We start from the raw sequence: 17,990 nt of genomic DNA on the forward strand, positions 1-17,990 counted from the left end.
CGGGTTGATCCAAGTCAGAGTCAGCACTCAACAAAGGTCACTCGTGGGCAGGCTCTTCCAGGGAGTGGAGGAGTTGGTATTTAAGTTCCCATAGCATTAACAAGGGCTGTCATGATATCAGATTTTTCTGATACACGATTATCGTGGCCAAAAGAATTGATGATAAATTGCAATATCTATAGAAATTCTGAAATAATTTAAAATATATAATGCAGTCAAATAGAAATGAACAAGAAATTATAGTATTAAATACAGTAATAAAGGATAATCCATGTTTCTATCCAAATGAGCACACTTTTGGATTAAAGCCAGAGGGATGTAAACATAATAACACACAGAAAGGCGTCAGCAGTTAACAGGTTAATGTAACATTTCCTATTTCAGGACTAGCAAAATAATGGCAACGTACTCTCTGTACAGTGGCCAAATCTGAAAGATAAGGGCGGCGGAGGTGGGTGAAGAGGTTGGTGGTTTTGCCCCCTTTTGCTCTCACTGTTGATTGTCAAGTCCTGCAGACTGGGCTAATTAACGAGTCATTTTCGTGGAATTCAAAAAACTTCCACACTTGCAGGATAACTTTCTTTGAGTGCGGGTAGAGTGTCTCGTCTGTCATATCCGACGACTGCGTGCTGTGACTGCTAGTGTTTTATGACAAATGGCAACCAGCGTATAATATTATCATGCCTGTCCTATTCATTTGAAATATCATGGTTATCGTCAATACGTCTCTGGTTACATGTAACTTGGTTCTCTGAGAGAGGAATGAGACACTGTGTCGCGTTGCCACGGCCCGGTTATGCCTGTGTGTCTTCATCAGACAAATTGAATCTGTCAACAGTCAACACACATTTCTGGAATCTATTTCTGGACTCTGTGAGACACTACACTACGCCACAACGTCCATATGTTCAGCCATGCTTTTATTCAGCAAAGATTAATTTAATTGATAGAAAATGACAGTAAAGACATTTATAATGTTACAAACAATTTCTATTTCATTTCAACAATTTATCTAAGTTTTAAGTTGTATTTATTTGTGCTATTGCTAATTTGCTTATTTATTCTTATTGTATTACTGAAAATGTTTGGAATTTATATGAGTTAATCTAGCATATTAGTTAATACCATTTTTTATGGTATTCAGCTGCAACAGTAGCCTGGGTTTCCCCATGCTGCCTTGAGCGTAGCGCGATTTTATTCACGCTGCTAGGCAGCCTGGATACCATGGACCAGATGTTCCCCTCAAAAAGGGAACCAATCACAGAACGTGGAGGGAGCAGCAAGACGATGAAGACGTCTATGTGACACACCGAAGCAGTTTGTTTATATCTATGGATCCAACATGGCATCAGACCCGAAGAGACCTTTCGATGCAGCCTTAGATAGTGTTCTAAGTAGTTTAGAACGCAAGTTTATTTCGTCTTCTTCCTTGTCGAATTTCTGTCGCTCTACATACGTCATCTGGTATAATTGAAACGATTGGCTATGAGCTAGGCACATTTGATAGACATTAGTAGCGCCCAATAAACGGCTCTGGGCATTCGTAAACCACGCCTCAAATACGAGAAAATGAACATGTGGTTCCCAGACCACGTCTCAATGAGAAAGAGGTCTGAGTGACGTTAGCCAGGCTACTGCTACAGAATGTTTTGCAAAAAAAATGTAAAAAAAAAAAAACAGAATAAATGTGTTTAATATCTAAATGTTTGACTTTAATTTATTCATTTATTTTTTTACCATATCGGAATCGAAACTGGGAATCGATAAGAATTGGAATTGATAAGCAGAATCAGAATTGGAAATGGAATTGATAAAATTCTAAGGACACCCAACCCTACTGCCATCCATACACTTTTAAGGCAGTAAAATAATTAAGAAGAAGAAGAAGAAGAAGAAGAAGATCAGTAAAAATACAATATTGTACAGCCACTTGGTTCATGACATAATAGTAACTAAATCAAGACAGAGCCACCTCCACATATTTTTAAAGAACTGTCCTTGGTCCTGAAAACAAGCAGAGCTCATCAGGCTAAGTGCCAGACACAAAATAATTATGCTGTTACGAGATAAAGGATGTTAATAAGCAAACCTGTTTAAGAAGCGTGAGGCAAATTTAGGCTTATAGAGAATAAGACGTGCAATAAGACAACAAGAATCCAATTCTCCTACTAACCTTCTAATATTAACATACTCATTTGGGGTCAATAAGTTATTTTTTTAAAAGTAATTAATAGTTTTTATTCAGCAAGGATTCATTACACTGATTAAATGTGACAGTAAAGACTTTGCTACAAATATATATTATTATATATTCATCAAATAATTCTGAAAATGTATCACAAAAATATTAACTGTTTTCTGAATTGATATTAATAAGAAATGCTTCTTGAGCACCAAGGATCATGTCACAGTGAAGACTGAAAATTCAGCTTTTTCCAACATAAATGTTTAAAATATATTGAAAAATAGAAAACAGTTCATTTGAATTGTAATAATATTTCACAATATAACTCTTTTATTACATTTTTGCTCAAATAAATGCAGCATTGGTGAACAATTTAAAAAATCTTACAGGCCCCAAACTTTTAAACATTTATTTATTTATTTATTTATTTATTTATTTATTTACATACCAGCAACATTATGCTTAATCATGAAAAATAGCAATTTCAGTTTCAGCACAATTTTAATCTTAAACAATCCTATAAAGAAACAGTTCACATACAATTCAAAATTTGTCATAATTTTGGTCTAACTCTGTCAGGGTTCTGTCACTTCAGCCTGGTTTATTCTTGGTTTTGTGACAGAGCCCTGACACTCCTGTATTGTCTTTTCTTTGTGTGAGCGTGCGGCTTGGAGTGTGGTCGAGCTGTGCGCTCTCTTTGTGCCTTGTTTCTTGTTCAGAGTGTGGCGTTCGGATCCCGGCACTCACTTCTAGTTTGGATTTCGTTCCGCGTTGGGGTTCGGACACTCATGCTCCATGTTTTGTCTCTCGTGTGAGCGCATTGTGTGTTTATTCACTTGTCTCGTGTGTTTTGTGAGTGCCTGGTTTGTTTTCATGTTTGTTTCTTTATGCCATTTGCTCTCCTGTCTATTGTCTTAACCCTGCACTTCTGATTATCGGTTAACTTTCCCCACCTGTCCTCTGTGTACCCCTGGTGTTAAGATGCGTTTTGGTCATTTGCATCCCAAGTGAAGAATGCTAAATACAGGTGTAAATGGGGTTTAAAATGTTTTCAGATTGTCCACTTTTATTTTTTCTGTGATTTTTGCCTTTATTGTGATAGGATAGTATAGGCGGATCTTTTGTGGCGTCATTGTTTATGTTTGCCGCGTTGCATCATGGGAATCGTGTGGCAGAAAACACCGCTAGATACATGTAAATTGATTGTTTTGCACGTTTGGAGGAGGATTTAGAGAAGAGGATGGTTCACTCTTGCTGTGTGGTCGATTGTACGGCTCGTTGGGGGCCTGATAAAAAGTTTTTTCGAATTCCCTCCGAAAAGGATCGTGAAAAACGAAAGAAATGGTTGTGTGCAATTAGGCGATTGAACCTGGACGCTCCGAAGCCTGGATTCCTAACGTTACTGATCGAGTTTGGAGGCTCATTTTGTTCATGGTAGGCCTAAGTCTTAGTGACTATGTATTTATAGAAGATTGAATAAAATAAAAAAAAAAAAAAAAATATATATATATATATATATATATATATATATATATATATATATATATATATATATATATATATATATATATATAAATATAGCTGCGAGCAGCGATTACGGGCCCAAGCCGGTGGTACCGCAACCCCGGTGCCTTTAGTTACCTAAAGGCACCGGGGTGGCGGTACCGCCGGCTTGGGCCCTTCATCGCTGCTCGCAGCTATATTTATATATATATATATATATATATATATATATATATATATATATATATATATATATATATATATATACATACACACACATACATATATATGTATATATATATATTTATATATATATATATATATTATTGTTCAAAAGTTTGAGGTCAGTAAGATTTTTAATGTTTTTAGGAGAAGTCTCTTCTGCTCACCAAGGCTGCATTTATTGATTAAAAATACAAACAAAAACAGTAATATTGTGAAATATTATTCCAATTTAAAACAGCTGTTTTCAATTTTTAAATATTTTACATAGTAATTCATTTCTGTGATCAAAGTTGAGTTTTCAGCATCATTACTCCAGTCTTCAGTGTCACATGATCCTTCAGAAATCATACTAATATGATGATTGATGCTCAATTCATTATTATTTTCAATGTTGAAAACAGTTGTGTACAGATTTTTTTTTTTTTCAAAATGCTTTGATGAATGTAAAGTTCAAAAGAACAGCATATATTTCAAATATATATATTTTTAACATTATAAATGTCTTTACTGTAACTGTTGATCAGTTTAACTCATCCTTCATAAATAAAAGTACTGATTTATTTTATTTATTTCCCCCCAAAATAAAATTTTAATTATTACTAACCCAAAACTTTTGAGCGGTAGTGTTTAACGTTACAAAAGCTTTAGATTTCAGATAAATGCTGTTCTTTTGAACTTTCTATTCATCAAAGACTGTACACAACTGTTTTCGACATTTAAAATAATAATGAATGTTTCTTGAGTATCAATCATCATATTAGAATAATTTCTGAAGGATCATGTGACAGTGACGACTGGAGTAATGATGCTGAAAACTCAGCTTTGATCACAGGAATAAATAACAGCTGCTTTCTATTTTAATATATTTTAAACTGTTTTAAATTGGAATGATATTTTACAATATTACTGTTTTTGTTTGTATTTTTAATCAAATAAATGCAGCCTTGGTGAGCAGAAGAAACTTCTGTTATGTGCGCGCCACAGACTGCACGCACGTCCGCTTAGAGTTCCGCCTTTTGCCTTCCGTCAATATTACGTTATTAGAAAAATATTTTTTTAGAGAATCGATTTTTTGACATTTGTGAATCGATTCAGAATCGTCCACGTCCGCATCGCGATGCATCTAAGAATACATTTTTTCTCCCACCCCTAGATTTCATACAACAGGTTAATAAACAGTTACAATTAAGTCACTTACTGTACATTTTAGATGCAATGTTGACTGTTTTTGTTCTGTTTCAGCAGCGAAAATAGTTAAACAAAGATCACGGCAGAACCATCACGCATCACGTGTTTTCTCATAACTGAACGATTCAGCATTTTTAACGAATCGGTTGACTCAAAGATTGAATGATCAATCCATAAACATCTGTCTTAATCATGATCGACTCATTCGAACGAATCGTTTGAACGAATGAATCAATGACTCGCTTATTAAGATGGATGCCTGGCGACACCTAATGGCGGTTTAGTGTTGTTTAAAAGCATCATTCTTTCCCACATGTGTGTGATTTGTGTGTGCAACATTATCATTATTTTTCTTTCACTATTATATTAGCGATTTAAAAGCACCCACTCGTGTCACACGTCGATTAACCGGTGGGAAAATATCCTCAGACACATACCTAATAAATGTATATTTAAATACAATATTGGCCTACCTGGTAAAAAGTTTTATATACTATTTTGATGTCCTTTTGGACACAAGAGGGCAGTATAGCCCTATGTTTGCTTTTTTGTTGAACCAAATAGCACTAAATAGCCTGTTTTAACTTTTTCATTCTTCTTGAATTGCAAAAACAGAATAAAATGGGTTTAGTTGTGATATTTGTATTCTTTTATATAGAAATAAATGGTATATAATTACATTTTTAGAAGATTTTTAGTGTTTCCTTTTTGGACATTACTTTAATCCCTCGCCATAGCAAAACCGTTTGAGATATTTATTATCCATTCACAATTTAGCATATTTAATGTAGTTTCATCATGTTGAAAAAGTTTGGTACGAATAAAATAAATAGTTTAAGAGGAGTGGCTAAAAATTCAGAGGCTGATTTTGCAAAAAAATTCACATTCAGACCAAAATATCTGACTTCCTGATGGCCAGAGCTATTGAATGTAAATTAGAAAGTTGTCCGGCTTGATGAGAACAATATACAAACTGTTTTTTCTTTACTGTAGTTAAAACTAACCCCCCCACTTTTGTCAAAAGCATGTTGAAAGTGACACACTTCCTGCTGCCAGTTGGTGGCGCTATAACTTTGACTCACAATAGCTACATCCATCTAATCGGCCTCTTACCACGAACACACTGCTGAAGTTTCATCAAGATCAGTTAATGTATGCAGAAGTTATTCCACTTCCGTGTTTCTCTTTTCTCGCCATAAATTCGATTCCTCGCCACAGCCAAACCGTTCGAGATATCAAAAATCCGTCCGCAATTTAGTATCCTCAAAGTCTTGACTACATGCACACCGAGTTTGAAGGGGACACGGTGAATTTTCTAGGAGGAGTATTTCACATTCCACAGCAAGCGTTTTCCAAACAACCCATAATAGCCGACTTCCTGTTGGGCTGGCGTAAAACTTGACCGGGGTAAAGTTGTTCGGCCCGATGAGATCTATATGTGTACCGAGTTTCATATTAATTCATGCGAGCGTGTTTGATATATGGATCAAGTTTTAGAACCCCGTTCAAGGGGGCGCTGTTGAGCCCCCCAGCCACGCCCGGGTACCAGCTTCAGCCCGTCCCTGATGGCCGTGGGTTCTGACCTGTGTGCAAAGTTTCAAGAGTTTTTGAGCACGTTAAGGACCCCAAAAGCCCCTGAAACCTTGATTAACAATATAAAAGCAATAGTCAAATCCCCCCCTCCCCTCACACACACACAGACACAGAGAGAGGGAGAGAAAATTCTTCAGAAAATCCACATTCAAACCAAAATATCTCTCTTCCTGTTGGTCGGAGATGGTTCATGTAAATTAGAAAGTTGTCCGTCTTGATGAGAACAATACACATACCAAGTTTTGTGATTCTAGGAAAAACTAAGCCCCCATTTTTGACTAAAGGTGGCGCTACTGAGCCATTCCACCACGCCCGTTTCTGAAACTTTGCACATGTCTACGGGCTAATAAATGTGATGTGTCTGTTGAGTTTCATGCAATTTCAAGTATGTTAAGAGTCTCAAAAGCATCAAAAAATAATATTAAAGTTTGATGCGTTGCCACGGCAACAGTATCTAAGATATCAATAATCCTTTCACAGGTTTACATCTGCCGTGTGTCTACATTGTACACATAAAGTTTGAAGTAAATCGGGTAAAAATAAGACACTGATTTCAAAGCATTTTGAAAGTGATGTACTTCCTGCTGCCTGTTGGTGGCGCTATAACTTTGACTCACAATAGTCACATCCATGTGATCGGCCTCTTACAACGAACACACTGCTGAAGTTTCATCAAGATCAGTTAATGTATGCAGAAGTTATAACACACTTCCTGTTTCATTTTTTCGCCATAAATTTGTTTCCTCGCCACGGCCAAACCGTTCGAGATATCAAAAATCCGTCCGCAATTTAGCATCCTCAATGTCTTGACTTCATGCACACCGAGTTTGGAGGCGAATCGATGAATTCCCTAGGAGGAGTACATTAAATTCCACAGCATGCGTTTCCAAACAACGCTAAATAGCCAACTTCCTGTTTGGCTGGCGTAAAACTTAGAGCACGAAAGTTGTTCGGCCCGATGAGATCTATATGTGTACCGAGTTTCATATTATTACATGCAAGCGTGTTTGATTTATGGACACGTGTTTGGATCCCGTTCCAGGGGGCGCTGTCGAGCCCCCCTGCCACGCCCGGGTACCAGCTTCAGTCCGGCCCTGATGGCCGCGGGTTCTGACGTGTGTGCAAAATTTCAAGAGTTTTCGAGCATGTTAAGGGCCCCAAAAGTGCCCGAAAGGTTGACAAAATAATAATAATAATAATAATAATAATAATAATAAATATAGCTGCGAGCAGCGATTACGGGCCCAAGCCGGTGGCACCGCAACTCCAGTGCCTTTAGTAACCTAAAGGCACCGGGGATGGCGGTGCCGCCGGCTTTGGCCCTCCATCGCTGCTCGCAGCTATATTTATATATATATATATATATATATATATATATCTTTCTATCTATCTATGTCTATATATATATATATATATGTATATTTACACACACACACATATATATATAAGACAGAAAATATTGCTTGTCTTACCTTATTCTGATTTTATGATACACTCAAAATATTCCACAACAAATCCTTTAAATTTAATGTAAAAATAAAAACGAAAGTAAGCAGTGTTGGTCTCACGTAACTCTCTCATTAGAATAAAAAATTTCAATATTTGCGATGCATTTGGATGCTAAACTGTTCTTTATTATAGGCTTTGTACTTCACTCATGTTCCAATATCGATAGAAAAAATCATCCTCTTCACACGCGCAAAAATGTGCTTGGAAACATCACAGTGGAGCTCTGCTTACTGTGAATGGAACAAATTGTACTACTGACTATTTAAACAGAGCAGTGTAATTCGTATATGTTAGGTTGACTATTTTTATTATTATATTGTATTAGGGCTATAATGAACAGGCTGCGATGTCAAGATTGCAATTCTGGAATGTGTGTGTGTGTGACGCGGTTGCGGTTGAACAGTGGACACATAAAAACATAAATAAAATGTTTAAGTTCATTCCTACTTCCATAGGCATACATTGAAAATGCTCGCTCTACTCCGCACCATTATCAATGTCTGTGCGGACGTCTGTATTTTACTTTCGCTTTTAAGTTAGCGATTTAAAAGCCCTCAGCGGTGTCACACGTCGATTAACTGGTGGGAAAATTGTATCACAGTCACATCCCTAATATATTTATATATAAATACAATAGGCCTACCTGAAAGAGAATTTTACTTGCCCGACCAGAGTATAGCCTGATTAGAACGTCAATAACAAAAAAATAACTTGGGAATCACTAAAACGAGAGATTATTCTAATTTCATTACATTCATTTTAAGTTGCAATCAGCAGTTCATAATAAATGTATTACTGATCAATGGTAACAAGGTTGCCCTGCTGAGGCTCATGCAGCTTCTCCAGGAGAATTGTAAACAAATGAGCGCAGCACACAAAAACGCAACGCAGTTAACAACATACTGACTATAAAAATTACAAATATGGAGTTTTTTATATATTTTCTAACATATGATAAGAGTTAAGCAACCTCATTTGACGAGTAGGCAACTATTTCCTGAATACAATCACAATTGAAACTGTGACATTGATTTCATACAACAGGTTAATAAACAGTTACAATTAAGTCACTTACATTTTAGATGCAATATTGACTGTTTTTGTTCTGTTTCAGCAGCAAAAATAGTTAAACAAAGATCAGCAGAACCATCGTGCATCTCACAGCAACTTGTTTTCTCATTACTTAATGATTCAGCATTTTGAAACGAATCGGTTGACTCAAAGATTCAATGGTCAATCCATAAACATCCGTCTCAATCATGAATGACTCAGTCATTCGAACGAATCGTTTGAACGAATGAATCAATGACTCGCTCATTAAGATGGTCGCCTGGTGACACCTGATGGCGGTTTAGTGTTATGTTTAAAAGTATCATTTTTTCCAACGTGCACCATTATCAATGTCCGTGCGGACCTCCGTTTTTTACTTTCACTTTTATATTAGCGATTTAAAAGCAGCCGCTCGTGTCACACGTCGATTAACCGATGGGAAAATATCCTCACAGTCATATACCTAATAAATTTATATTTAAATACAATAGGCCTACCTAGTAAAACGTTTTATATACTATTTTAATATCCTTTTGGACACAAGAGGGCAGTATAGCCCTATGTTTGATTTTTTGTTGAACCAAATAGCACTAAATAGCCTGTTTTTAACTTTTTCATACTCCTTGAATTGCAAAAACAGAATAAAATGGGTTTAGTTCTAATATTTGTATCATTTTACATAAAAATAAATGGTGTATAATTACATTTTTAGAAGTTATGTTGAGATGTTTCCTGCTTCCTTTTTGACATAAATTTAATCCCTCGCCATAGCAAAACCGTTTGAGATATTCAATATCCGTTTACAATTTTGCATCATTAATATATTTTAATCATGTTGAAAAAGTTTGGTGGGAATAAAATAAACCTTTTAGGAGGAGCAACTAAAATCTCAGAGGCTGATTTAGCAAAAAATCCATATTCAGACCAAAATATCCGACACCCTGTTGGTCATAGCTAATAACTGTCAATTAGAAAGTTGTCTGGCTTGATGAGAACAATACACCTACCAAGTTTTGTGATTCTAGGAAAAACTAAGCCCCCATTTTTGACTAAAGGTGGCGCTACTGAGCCATTTCACCACGCCCGTTTCTGAAACTTTGCACATGTCTACTGGATAATAAATGTGATGTGTCTGTCGAGTTTCATGCATTTTCAAACATGTGAAGAGTCTCAAAAGCATCCGAAAAGAATATTAAAGTTTAATGCGTTGCCACGGCAACAGTATCGAAGATATCAATAATCCTTTCACAGGTCTACATCTGCCGTGTGTCTACATTATACACATAAAGTTTGAAGCAAATCGGGTAAAAATAAGAGGGTGATTTCAAAGCATTATGAAAGTGACACACTTCCTGTTGCCAGTTGGTGGCGCTATAACTTTGACTCACAAATGTCACATCCATGTGATCGGCCTCTTACAACGAACACACTGCTGAAGTTTCATCAAGATCAGTTAATGTATGCAGATGTTATAACACACTTCCTGTTTGAATTATTCGCCATAAATTCGTTTCCTTGCCACGGCCAAACCGTTCGAGATATCAAAAATCCGTCCGCAATTTAGCATCCTCAATGTCTTGACTTCATGCACACCGAGTTTGGAGGCGAATGGATGAATTTCCTAGGAGGAGTACATCAAATTCCACAGCATGCGTTTCCAAACAACCCATAATAGCTGACTTCCTGTTGGTCTGGCGTAAAACTTGACCGGGGGAAAGTTGTTCGGCCCGATGAGATATATATGTGTACTGAGTTTCATATTAATTCATGCAAGCGTGTTTGATCTATGGACAAAGTTTTGGGACACCGTTCAAGGGGGCGCTGTTGAGCCCCCCTGCCACGCCCGGGTACCAGCTTCAGCCCGTCCCTGATGGCAGGGGGTTCTGACTTGTGTGCAAAGTTTCAAGAGTTTTTGAGCACGTTAAGGACCCCAAAAGCCCCTGAAACCTTGATTAACAATATAAAAGCAATAGTCAAATCCCCCCTCCCCTCACACACACAGAGACACAGAGAGAGGGAGAGAAAATTCTTCAGAAAATCCACATTCAAACCAAAATATCTCTCTTCCTGTTGGTCAGAGATAGATCATGTAAATTAGAAAGTTGTCCGTCTTGATGAGAACAATACACATACCAAGTTTTGTTGCTGTTGATAAAACTAACCCCCCCACTTATGACTAAAGGTGGCGCTACTGAGCCCCTCACCACGCCCGTTTCTGAAACTTTGCACATGTCTACGGGCTAATAAATGTGATGTGTCTGTCGAGTTTCATGCAATTTCAAGTATGTTAAGAGTCTCAAAAGCATAAAAAAAGAATATTAAAGTTTGATGCGTTGCCACGGCAACAGTATCTAAGATATCAATAATCCTTTCACAGGTTTACATCTGCCGTGTGTCTACATTGTACACATAAAGTTTGAAGCAAATCTGGTAAAAATAAGACAGTGATTTCAAAGCATTTTAATAGTGATGTACTTCCTGCTGCCTGTTGGTGGCGCTATAACTTTGACTCACAATAGTCACATCTGTGCGATCGGCCTCTTACAACGAACACACTGCTGAAGTTTCATCAAGATCAGTTAATGTATGCAGAAGTTATAACACACTTCCTGTTTCTTTTTTTCGCCATAAATTCGTTTCCTCGCCATGGCCAAACCGTTCGAGATATCAAAAATCCGTCCGCAATTTAGCATCCTCAATGTCTTGACTTCATGCACACCGAGTTTGGAGGCGAATCGATGAATTCCCTAGGAGGAGTACATTAAATTCCACAGCATGCGTTTCCAAACAACGCTAAATAGCCGACTTCCTGTTGGGCTGGCGTAAAACTTAGAGCACGAAAGTTGTTCGGCCCGATGAGGTCTATATGTGTACCGGGTTTCATATTATTACATGCAAGCGTGTCTGATTTATGGACAAGTGTTCGGATCCCGTTCCAGGGGGCGCTGTCGAGGCCCCCTGCCACGCCTGGGTACCAGCTTCAGCCCGGCCCTGATGGCCGCGGGTTCTGACCTGTGTGCAAAATTTCAAGAGTTTTCGAGCATGTTAAGGGCCCCAAAAGTGCCCGAAAGGTTGACAAAATAATAATAATAATAATAATAATAATAATAATAATAATAATAATAATCCTACCGAAAACAATAGGGCCTTCGCCCTTTCAGGGCTTGGGCCCTAATAATCCTACCGGAAACAATAGGGCCTTCGCCCTTTCAGGGCTTGGGCCCTAATAATAAAACTGAGTCAAATCAACCGAGTCATATGTTTTCGCGTTCTGATTCAGGTGTCCCAAACCGCGATCCACAGCACCCAGACTACCGTATTTTCCGCACTATAAGCAGAGGCGCACCTTCAATGAATGGCCATTTTTATAACTGTTTTCATATATAGGGCGCACCGGATTATAAGGCACATAGAATAGAAGATACTGCTGTCAAACGTTTGACTGGGTTTGCGTTATGCAGTGGTCACCAGTGACGTGCAGTCTGGGTAGGCAAACTAGGCACTGCCTACCCTGCCAAAATTCAAAAATAAAATGGTTTATTAAATAATAAACTTGTATTTGTATTTTTACTGTTTATTCTTGTGATTTATATATGCAATATGTGTGTTATTCCAATTATTTAGACGTTATGATGACAAATGTAGCAGTTACGCATAATCAAATAAAAAACAAATCGTAGAATAAGCAGTGCTTTTACTGTCCATTCATTGCAGACGGCAAGCGAAAAACCCATATTGCGCATGCGCACTTCGATCCTGTATTCTTTAACATGTACGTCAAAAAAGCACAACTCTGCTGTGCCTTTGGACGTAAATATGGTATGCCCGTAACATCTCCGTAACATATCAGACATGGACCAATTAAAATCAAGATATTACTGGACATTTGCGCAGCTAACGTCATTAACGTTACACACCACAGATAGCCTACATGCCTAATCCCCGTGGCAAATTCAAAGCCAAAATGACAGCACCGGAGTTAAAAGGCTGTCATCAGAGAGTTAAATGTTTTAAATTGAGAGCCAGAGACTGTGCAAACTGAAGGCCCGTAAAGATGAGTTTTACAAAGCTGCGATCGACGTCTTCATGAGGAAATGGCGGCGGATGAATTTGATGTAGGCTACAAATAATCTACCGATTGGTGAGTCAAAAACTATTTTGGGCTTAATATTGAATTGATAAATATGGTTGAATTAATGCAAGCCATTTGACTTCATATTCAATTGAGCGGTGTGTGATTTTACTTTTACTTTTGGCCGCTGTGCAACAATAAGGATTAAGAATGGTTGCATTCTAATGCTGGAGTGGAGTGGACATAAACTACTGTTACTCGCGGTGTGTGCCTGCGGTGTGTGCCTTGTGTGTGTGCCACGTGCGTGTGTGTGTGTGTGTGTGTGTGTGTGAGAGAGAGAGAGACTGAGAGAATACACGCGATATACATCCTGATTTGTACATTTCTTGATATGCCGCGCTTGTGCGTAATGTTTACTGGTATTATTAGCCTTTAAACAATAAATCAGGTAATCTTTCATAACTCAGTGCCTAGCCTCTTTAAGACATCACCGCACGTCACTGGTGGTCACCAACCTTTTCAAGCCTATAAGATCACATCCAAGTCCAAATGTAAACCAAGATCTTCCACTTGCAAAAAAATATGAAAAAACAAGTGGCTGAGCTGTAAAACCTTGTTTATACTCGACGCGTCCGCATGAGCGCGAAGGTAATAAAAAAACTAGTAATATCCGCCTGCTCGGGCAGATTCGGCTTTACAGCGCGCGCGCCTCCGCATCCGCAGATGCACGACTTTGAGCCGAATCTGCCCGAGCAGACGGATATTAGTACATCTCATCATCACCCAGTTCGCGCGTCTAAATCAGTTGTATGGTCTGGTGTTCAGTCTAAAACAAAACAGTTGCGTCAAGTATAAATGCCTCGTTTGTTTGGGGAGTTGCACGCACAGTCAGCGGAGATCTCATATGGGCTTTGAATAACTTCGATTTTGTCACCAATACAAATTTTGAGCTTCTCTCCAAACCTCCTCCGGTCTTCAGATGTTAAAGTGCTTATATATTGTGGATTTTGCCCGCTAACTCTCTTGAAAGTGCTCGTCGCGTCTTTACAGCCCGCAATACTGTTTGATTTGTTGCCACACAACCACTCGCGCATGCGTACAAAGATGTCAACAAAGATCCTCCTATAGAGTGGACAGGAAGCGAGGTGGGAGAGAGACAGGATCAGGAAAGGTCCACGAGCCAGGATTTGAACTCGGGTCACCCGAAGCACAACGGCGCTACATGTCGGCACGCTACCCATGCCATGAGGCTATCGGTGCCGACAGATTGTCCACTTTTAACCACTTCCAGAAATAGTCAAAAATGCATTCGGTCGGATTGATTTTGTTGTGTAAACGTTCATGTGGTTGAATTTGTTTAAAAAGCCACAAAAAAAAAAAAACACTTTCTCTCCGCCTGCTGACGGGATTTAAACTTAGTCGGCTAAAGACCCAAATTTGGTAAGATGAAAATCGTCCCAAGCACTCTCACCATTCCATGGTCTTGAGAAACATGAGAGCTGCTGCTCTCCGTATGTTTTTTTTTTTATCGAAAGAAAACATACATTTACCCTCTCCTCAAAGAAATCAGTACAGAAGTGGTTGAAAGGGGACAAAAGAGATGAATTAAAACACCAGGTTTAAACGTGTATGAGTCTCCCTCATCTACTTGTGATCTGATTGACCAAAACGCATCTTAATGCCAGGTGTGAACAGGGCCTAAGGTATCCTCATGTGTCATTATCCTGCCATGTCTCTCTGCCTGTCTTGTTGTCTGTCTTGTTTTCCCCCACGGGGTAGATTTTGTTTGTTTTTGTTTTATTTTTATTAATAAAAAGCCCAGTGCTCTGCATTTGAGTCCTCATCCTCATCCTTCACCAAACCCTGACATACTCAGCCTAATGTAATGTTCTGTATGACTTCCTTCCATGGAACACAAAAGGCAGAATGACAGCTTCAGTCACCATTCACTTTCATTGTATAAAGAAAAGAAAGAAAGAAATGCAATCATCACAAGTTTAGAACAACATGGTGGTTTGTAAACGATGTCAGGGTGACCTATAACTTTAAAGGGTTGTTATTTGGTCCTAATACTATTGGTTCCCATTTATGCACAAAATTCCATCAGTATTCCTCAAAGATTTTGACTAGGGACTAGGGTGAACAGAAAACAGAAAGCAGGGAAGATAGGCCCTGTGGCTCACATATGACCCTCTGACACCCGATACGAGCGACCAGTGAACATTAAACCTTGGACTTAGGTCCCTTTTATCACAGCGGCCTCTGAATGCCTTTGTATCTTGTGTTTGTCTTCAACCAAACCATGAAAATATAATGGAAACATAATAACATTATCTGAAGTATACGTAATTAGCTGTTACTCTAGACTGTAAATATTACACAATATCTCTTCCTAATATGCATAAGCTCGCTCGCGCATATGATTCCCAAGAATGCTGTTGTTTGGTGAAGATAGGCAGCTCGCTAGTATGATGGCCTCGCGAGGACACACACACGTCAGCCATGAGCATCATTCATGTCACTCTCCTTCACGAAGCTGCTGCCAAAAGCGGTTGTCCATGTCGAGAGGCTGAGTTAAGTTTGCATGTTTTACATTAAGTTTTACATTAAGTAAATCATGGTCAAATAAATCTATTTAGTCAGTTAAGCATCAATGTATAACAAATTCTCCTGTTTTATAAGCGTTTTTTATGAGCTCCTCACTGTCATTGATAATATTCTCTCTATATTATTATAACATTGGTTTTGGTGCACTTGCATTATATAGCCTTAGTGATAACTGAAAATGCTTGTGTCCCGTTCAAGAGCAATTAATGATACAGGGATAGTGGATGTCACGATGGATGTAGAGTGATGCTGTCCACTTACTTCCCAACGAAGTTCTCCAGTACCGAGCTTTTCCCAGCACTCTGGCCACCGACCACCGCGATCTGAGGAAGGTCCATGTTGGCATTTTGTCCGATGGCAGAGAAAGCATCCTGCAGTCTGTTTACCAGAGGAATCAAGTCCTCCATTCCCCGATTGCCCATCGTGTGAGATAAATAATAGGCTCTATTTCACAGTGACTAAAAATGGTGTAATTGACCATGAACTGAGACCTAATTTGCAGGCCTCGCAATATCTAAAAGCTGTCCTTTGCTGCGTTTCCTTTAATTTTCCAGGCACCTTGGCGAATGGACATACGTCCTCTCTGCGCGCTGCTCCCTGCCTGTTCTTTTCACCACTGTCTGCGGGAGCGATGCGGTGATGAGCGCTGGATACTGCGATACCGTCTCCAGCCACTGGGTGCGCATTGCATACTGAAAGTATCGTTCCAATGTTTGTGATAATTTCACAGGACTTTCTGTGAAAATTATCATTTTCAATGTGATTATAAGCAATATCATAAGGTTTTGAGTTGTATTCCAAAGGCCTTTCCTCTGTTGGTTAGAAATACAGCGTATAAAACAGACTGTATAATAGTAGAACCTTTTGGTTTGACATGTATGAGTGGCTTAAAATTACAAAAAAAAAAAAAAATCTTCATTTTCAAAAAATGACATAACTTTGGTATAATAATGGAAGATGAACGTGAATGTGGTGTTAATTCCTGTTCAAACAATGTGGGGTCATAAATAAAAACATTTGCATGTAAACTGAAGGTTTAAAGTTGTTTACTTTGAGAAACTTTTTGATCCTAAACCATATTAATTGCATGGCATAGATTCCTGCTGTACATAAAGAAAGATTGATTTGACATTGTTTCTATGTTGATTCAATGTTAAATAAGTGATTTAATTAAGGTTGAAAAAATATTGATTTTATGTCCATCTTGATCTATTTTAAATTTTGAACATTGATTCAATGATCTTTTGGTTAATGCATTCACGTTGATTCAATGTTGATTCAGTGTTGAACTGCTATCTGGGACATCATAGAATATTTTGGGGAAATTTTATATTCATAAATGTGTGTGCCTTAAAACAAAGTTATAATTTTTTATTTTATTTTTCAGAAAGAATTTTGTTGAAAAATTAGACAATAACAATTAGAATGTTAAAATTGAAAATGAAGAAATTTAAACTATTAGAAGACCCGGATGTGTGTGTGTGTATATACAGTGCTATGCATAAGTTTAGACACCCATGCTAAAGTTGACTAAAAAGAGGAATAAAAAATCATCTTTTGGAAATTGAACTTAACGCCTTAATTAAAAAAAAATAGGAAAAATCCAACCTTTAAGGACTCTTAATCTCTAGGTATGGTGAAGGCTATGTGATGATGTGGGGCTATTTTAATTCCAGAGGCCAAGGGAACTTTATCAGGATGCATAGTATCCTGGATCCATGAAGTAACTGGCCTTTAAAAATAAAAATCTGCTGCCTCTATGGGAATTTAACATAGGGGTGTCCAAACTTATGCACCCTGTATTTTAAGGAAGAACATTTATTTATTTAGGATACATTATTCATTCACAAAGAAAATTGGTGTCCTTAAAGGTTGGATTTTTCCTAATTTTTTAAATTAAGGCATTAAGTTCAATTTCCAAAAGATGATTTTTTTATTCCTCTTTTTAGTCAACTTTAGCATGGGTGTCTAAACTTATGCATAGCACTGTATATATATAATTATTATAATTATTTTTATTTTTTCTTGTAATAATTGTTTCATTTCTACAGAGTTGTG

At 37.9% G+C, this 17,990-nt stretch overlaps 1 protein-coding gene across 4 annotated transcripts in view; it reads right to left on the reverse strand.

The window, feature by feature from the left end:
* Nucleotides 1-16,354, reverse strand: part of dnm1b (dynamin 1b) — a gene marked incomplete at both ends in the record, with an annotated part of 60,324 nt that extends 43,970 nt beyond the window's left edge. For all 4 annotated transcript variants that reach the window (XM_081366837.1, XM_081366839.1, XM_081366838.1 and 1 more), the window contains one exon: nt 16,194-16,354. In XM_081366837.1, the coding sequence (XP_081222963.1) occupies nt 16,194-16,354 (161 nt within the window). The remainder of the gene's footprint in view (nt 1-16,193) is intronic.
* Nucleotides 16,355-17,990: the final 1,636 nt, after the last annotated feature.

Source organism: Scardinius erythrophthalmus, assembly GCF_964197995.2.
Source record: "Scardinius erythrophthalmus genome assembly, chromosome: 5".
In the NCBI taxonomy this organism is placed as follows: domain Eukaryota; kingdom Metazoa; phylum Chordata; class Actinopteri; order Cypriniformes; family Leuciscidae; genus Scardinius; species Scardinius erythrophthalmus.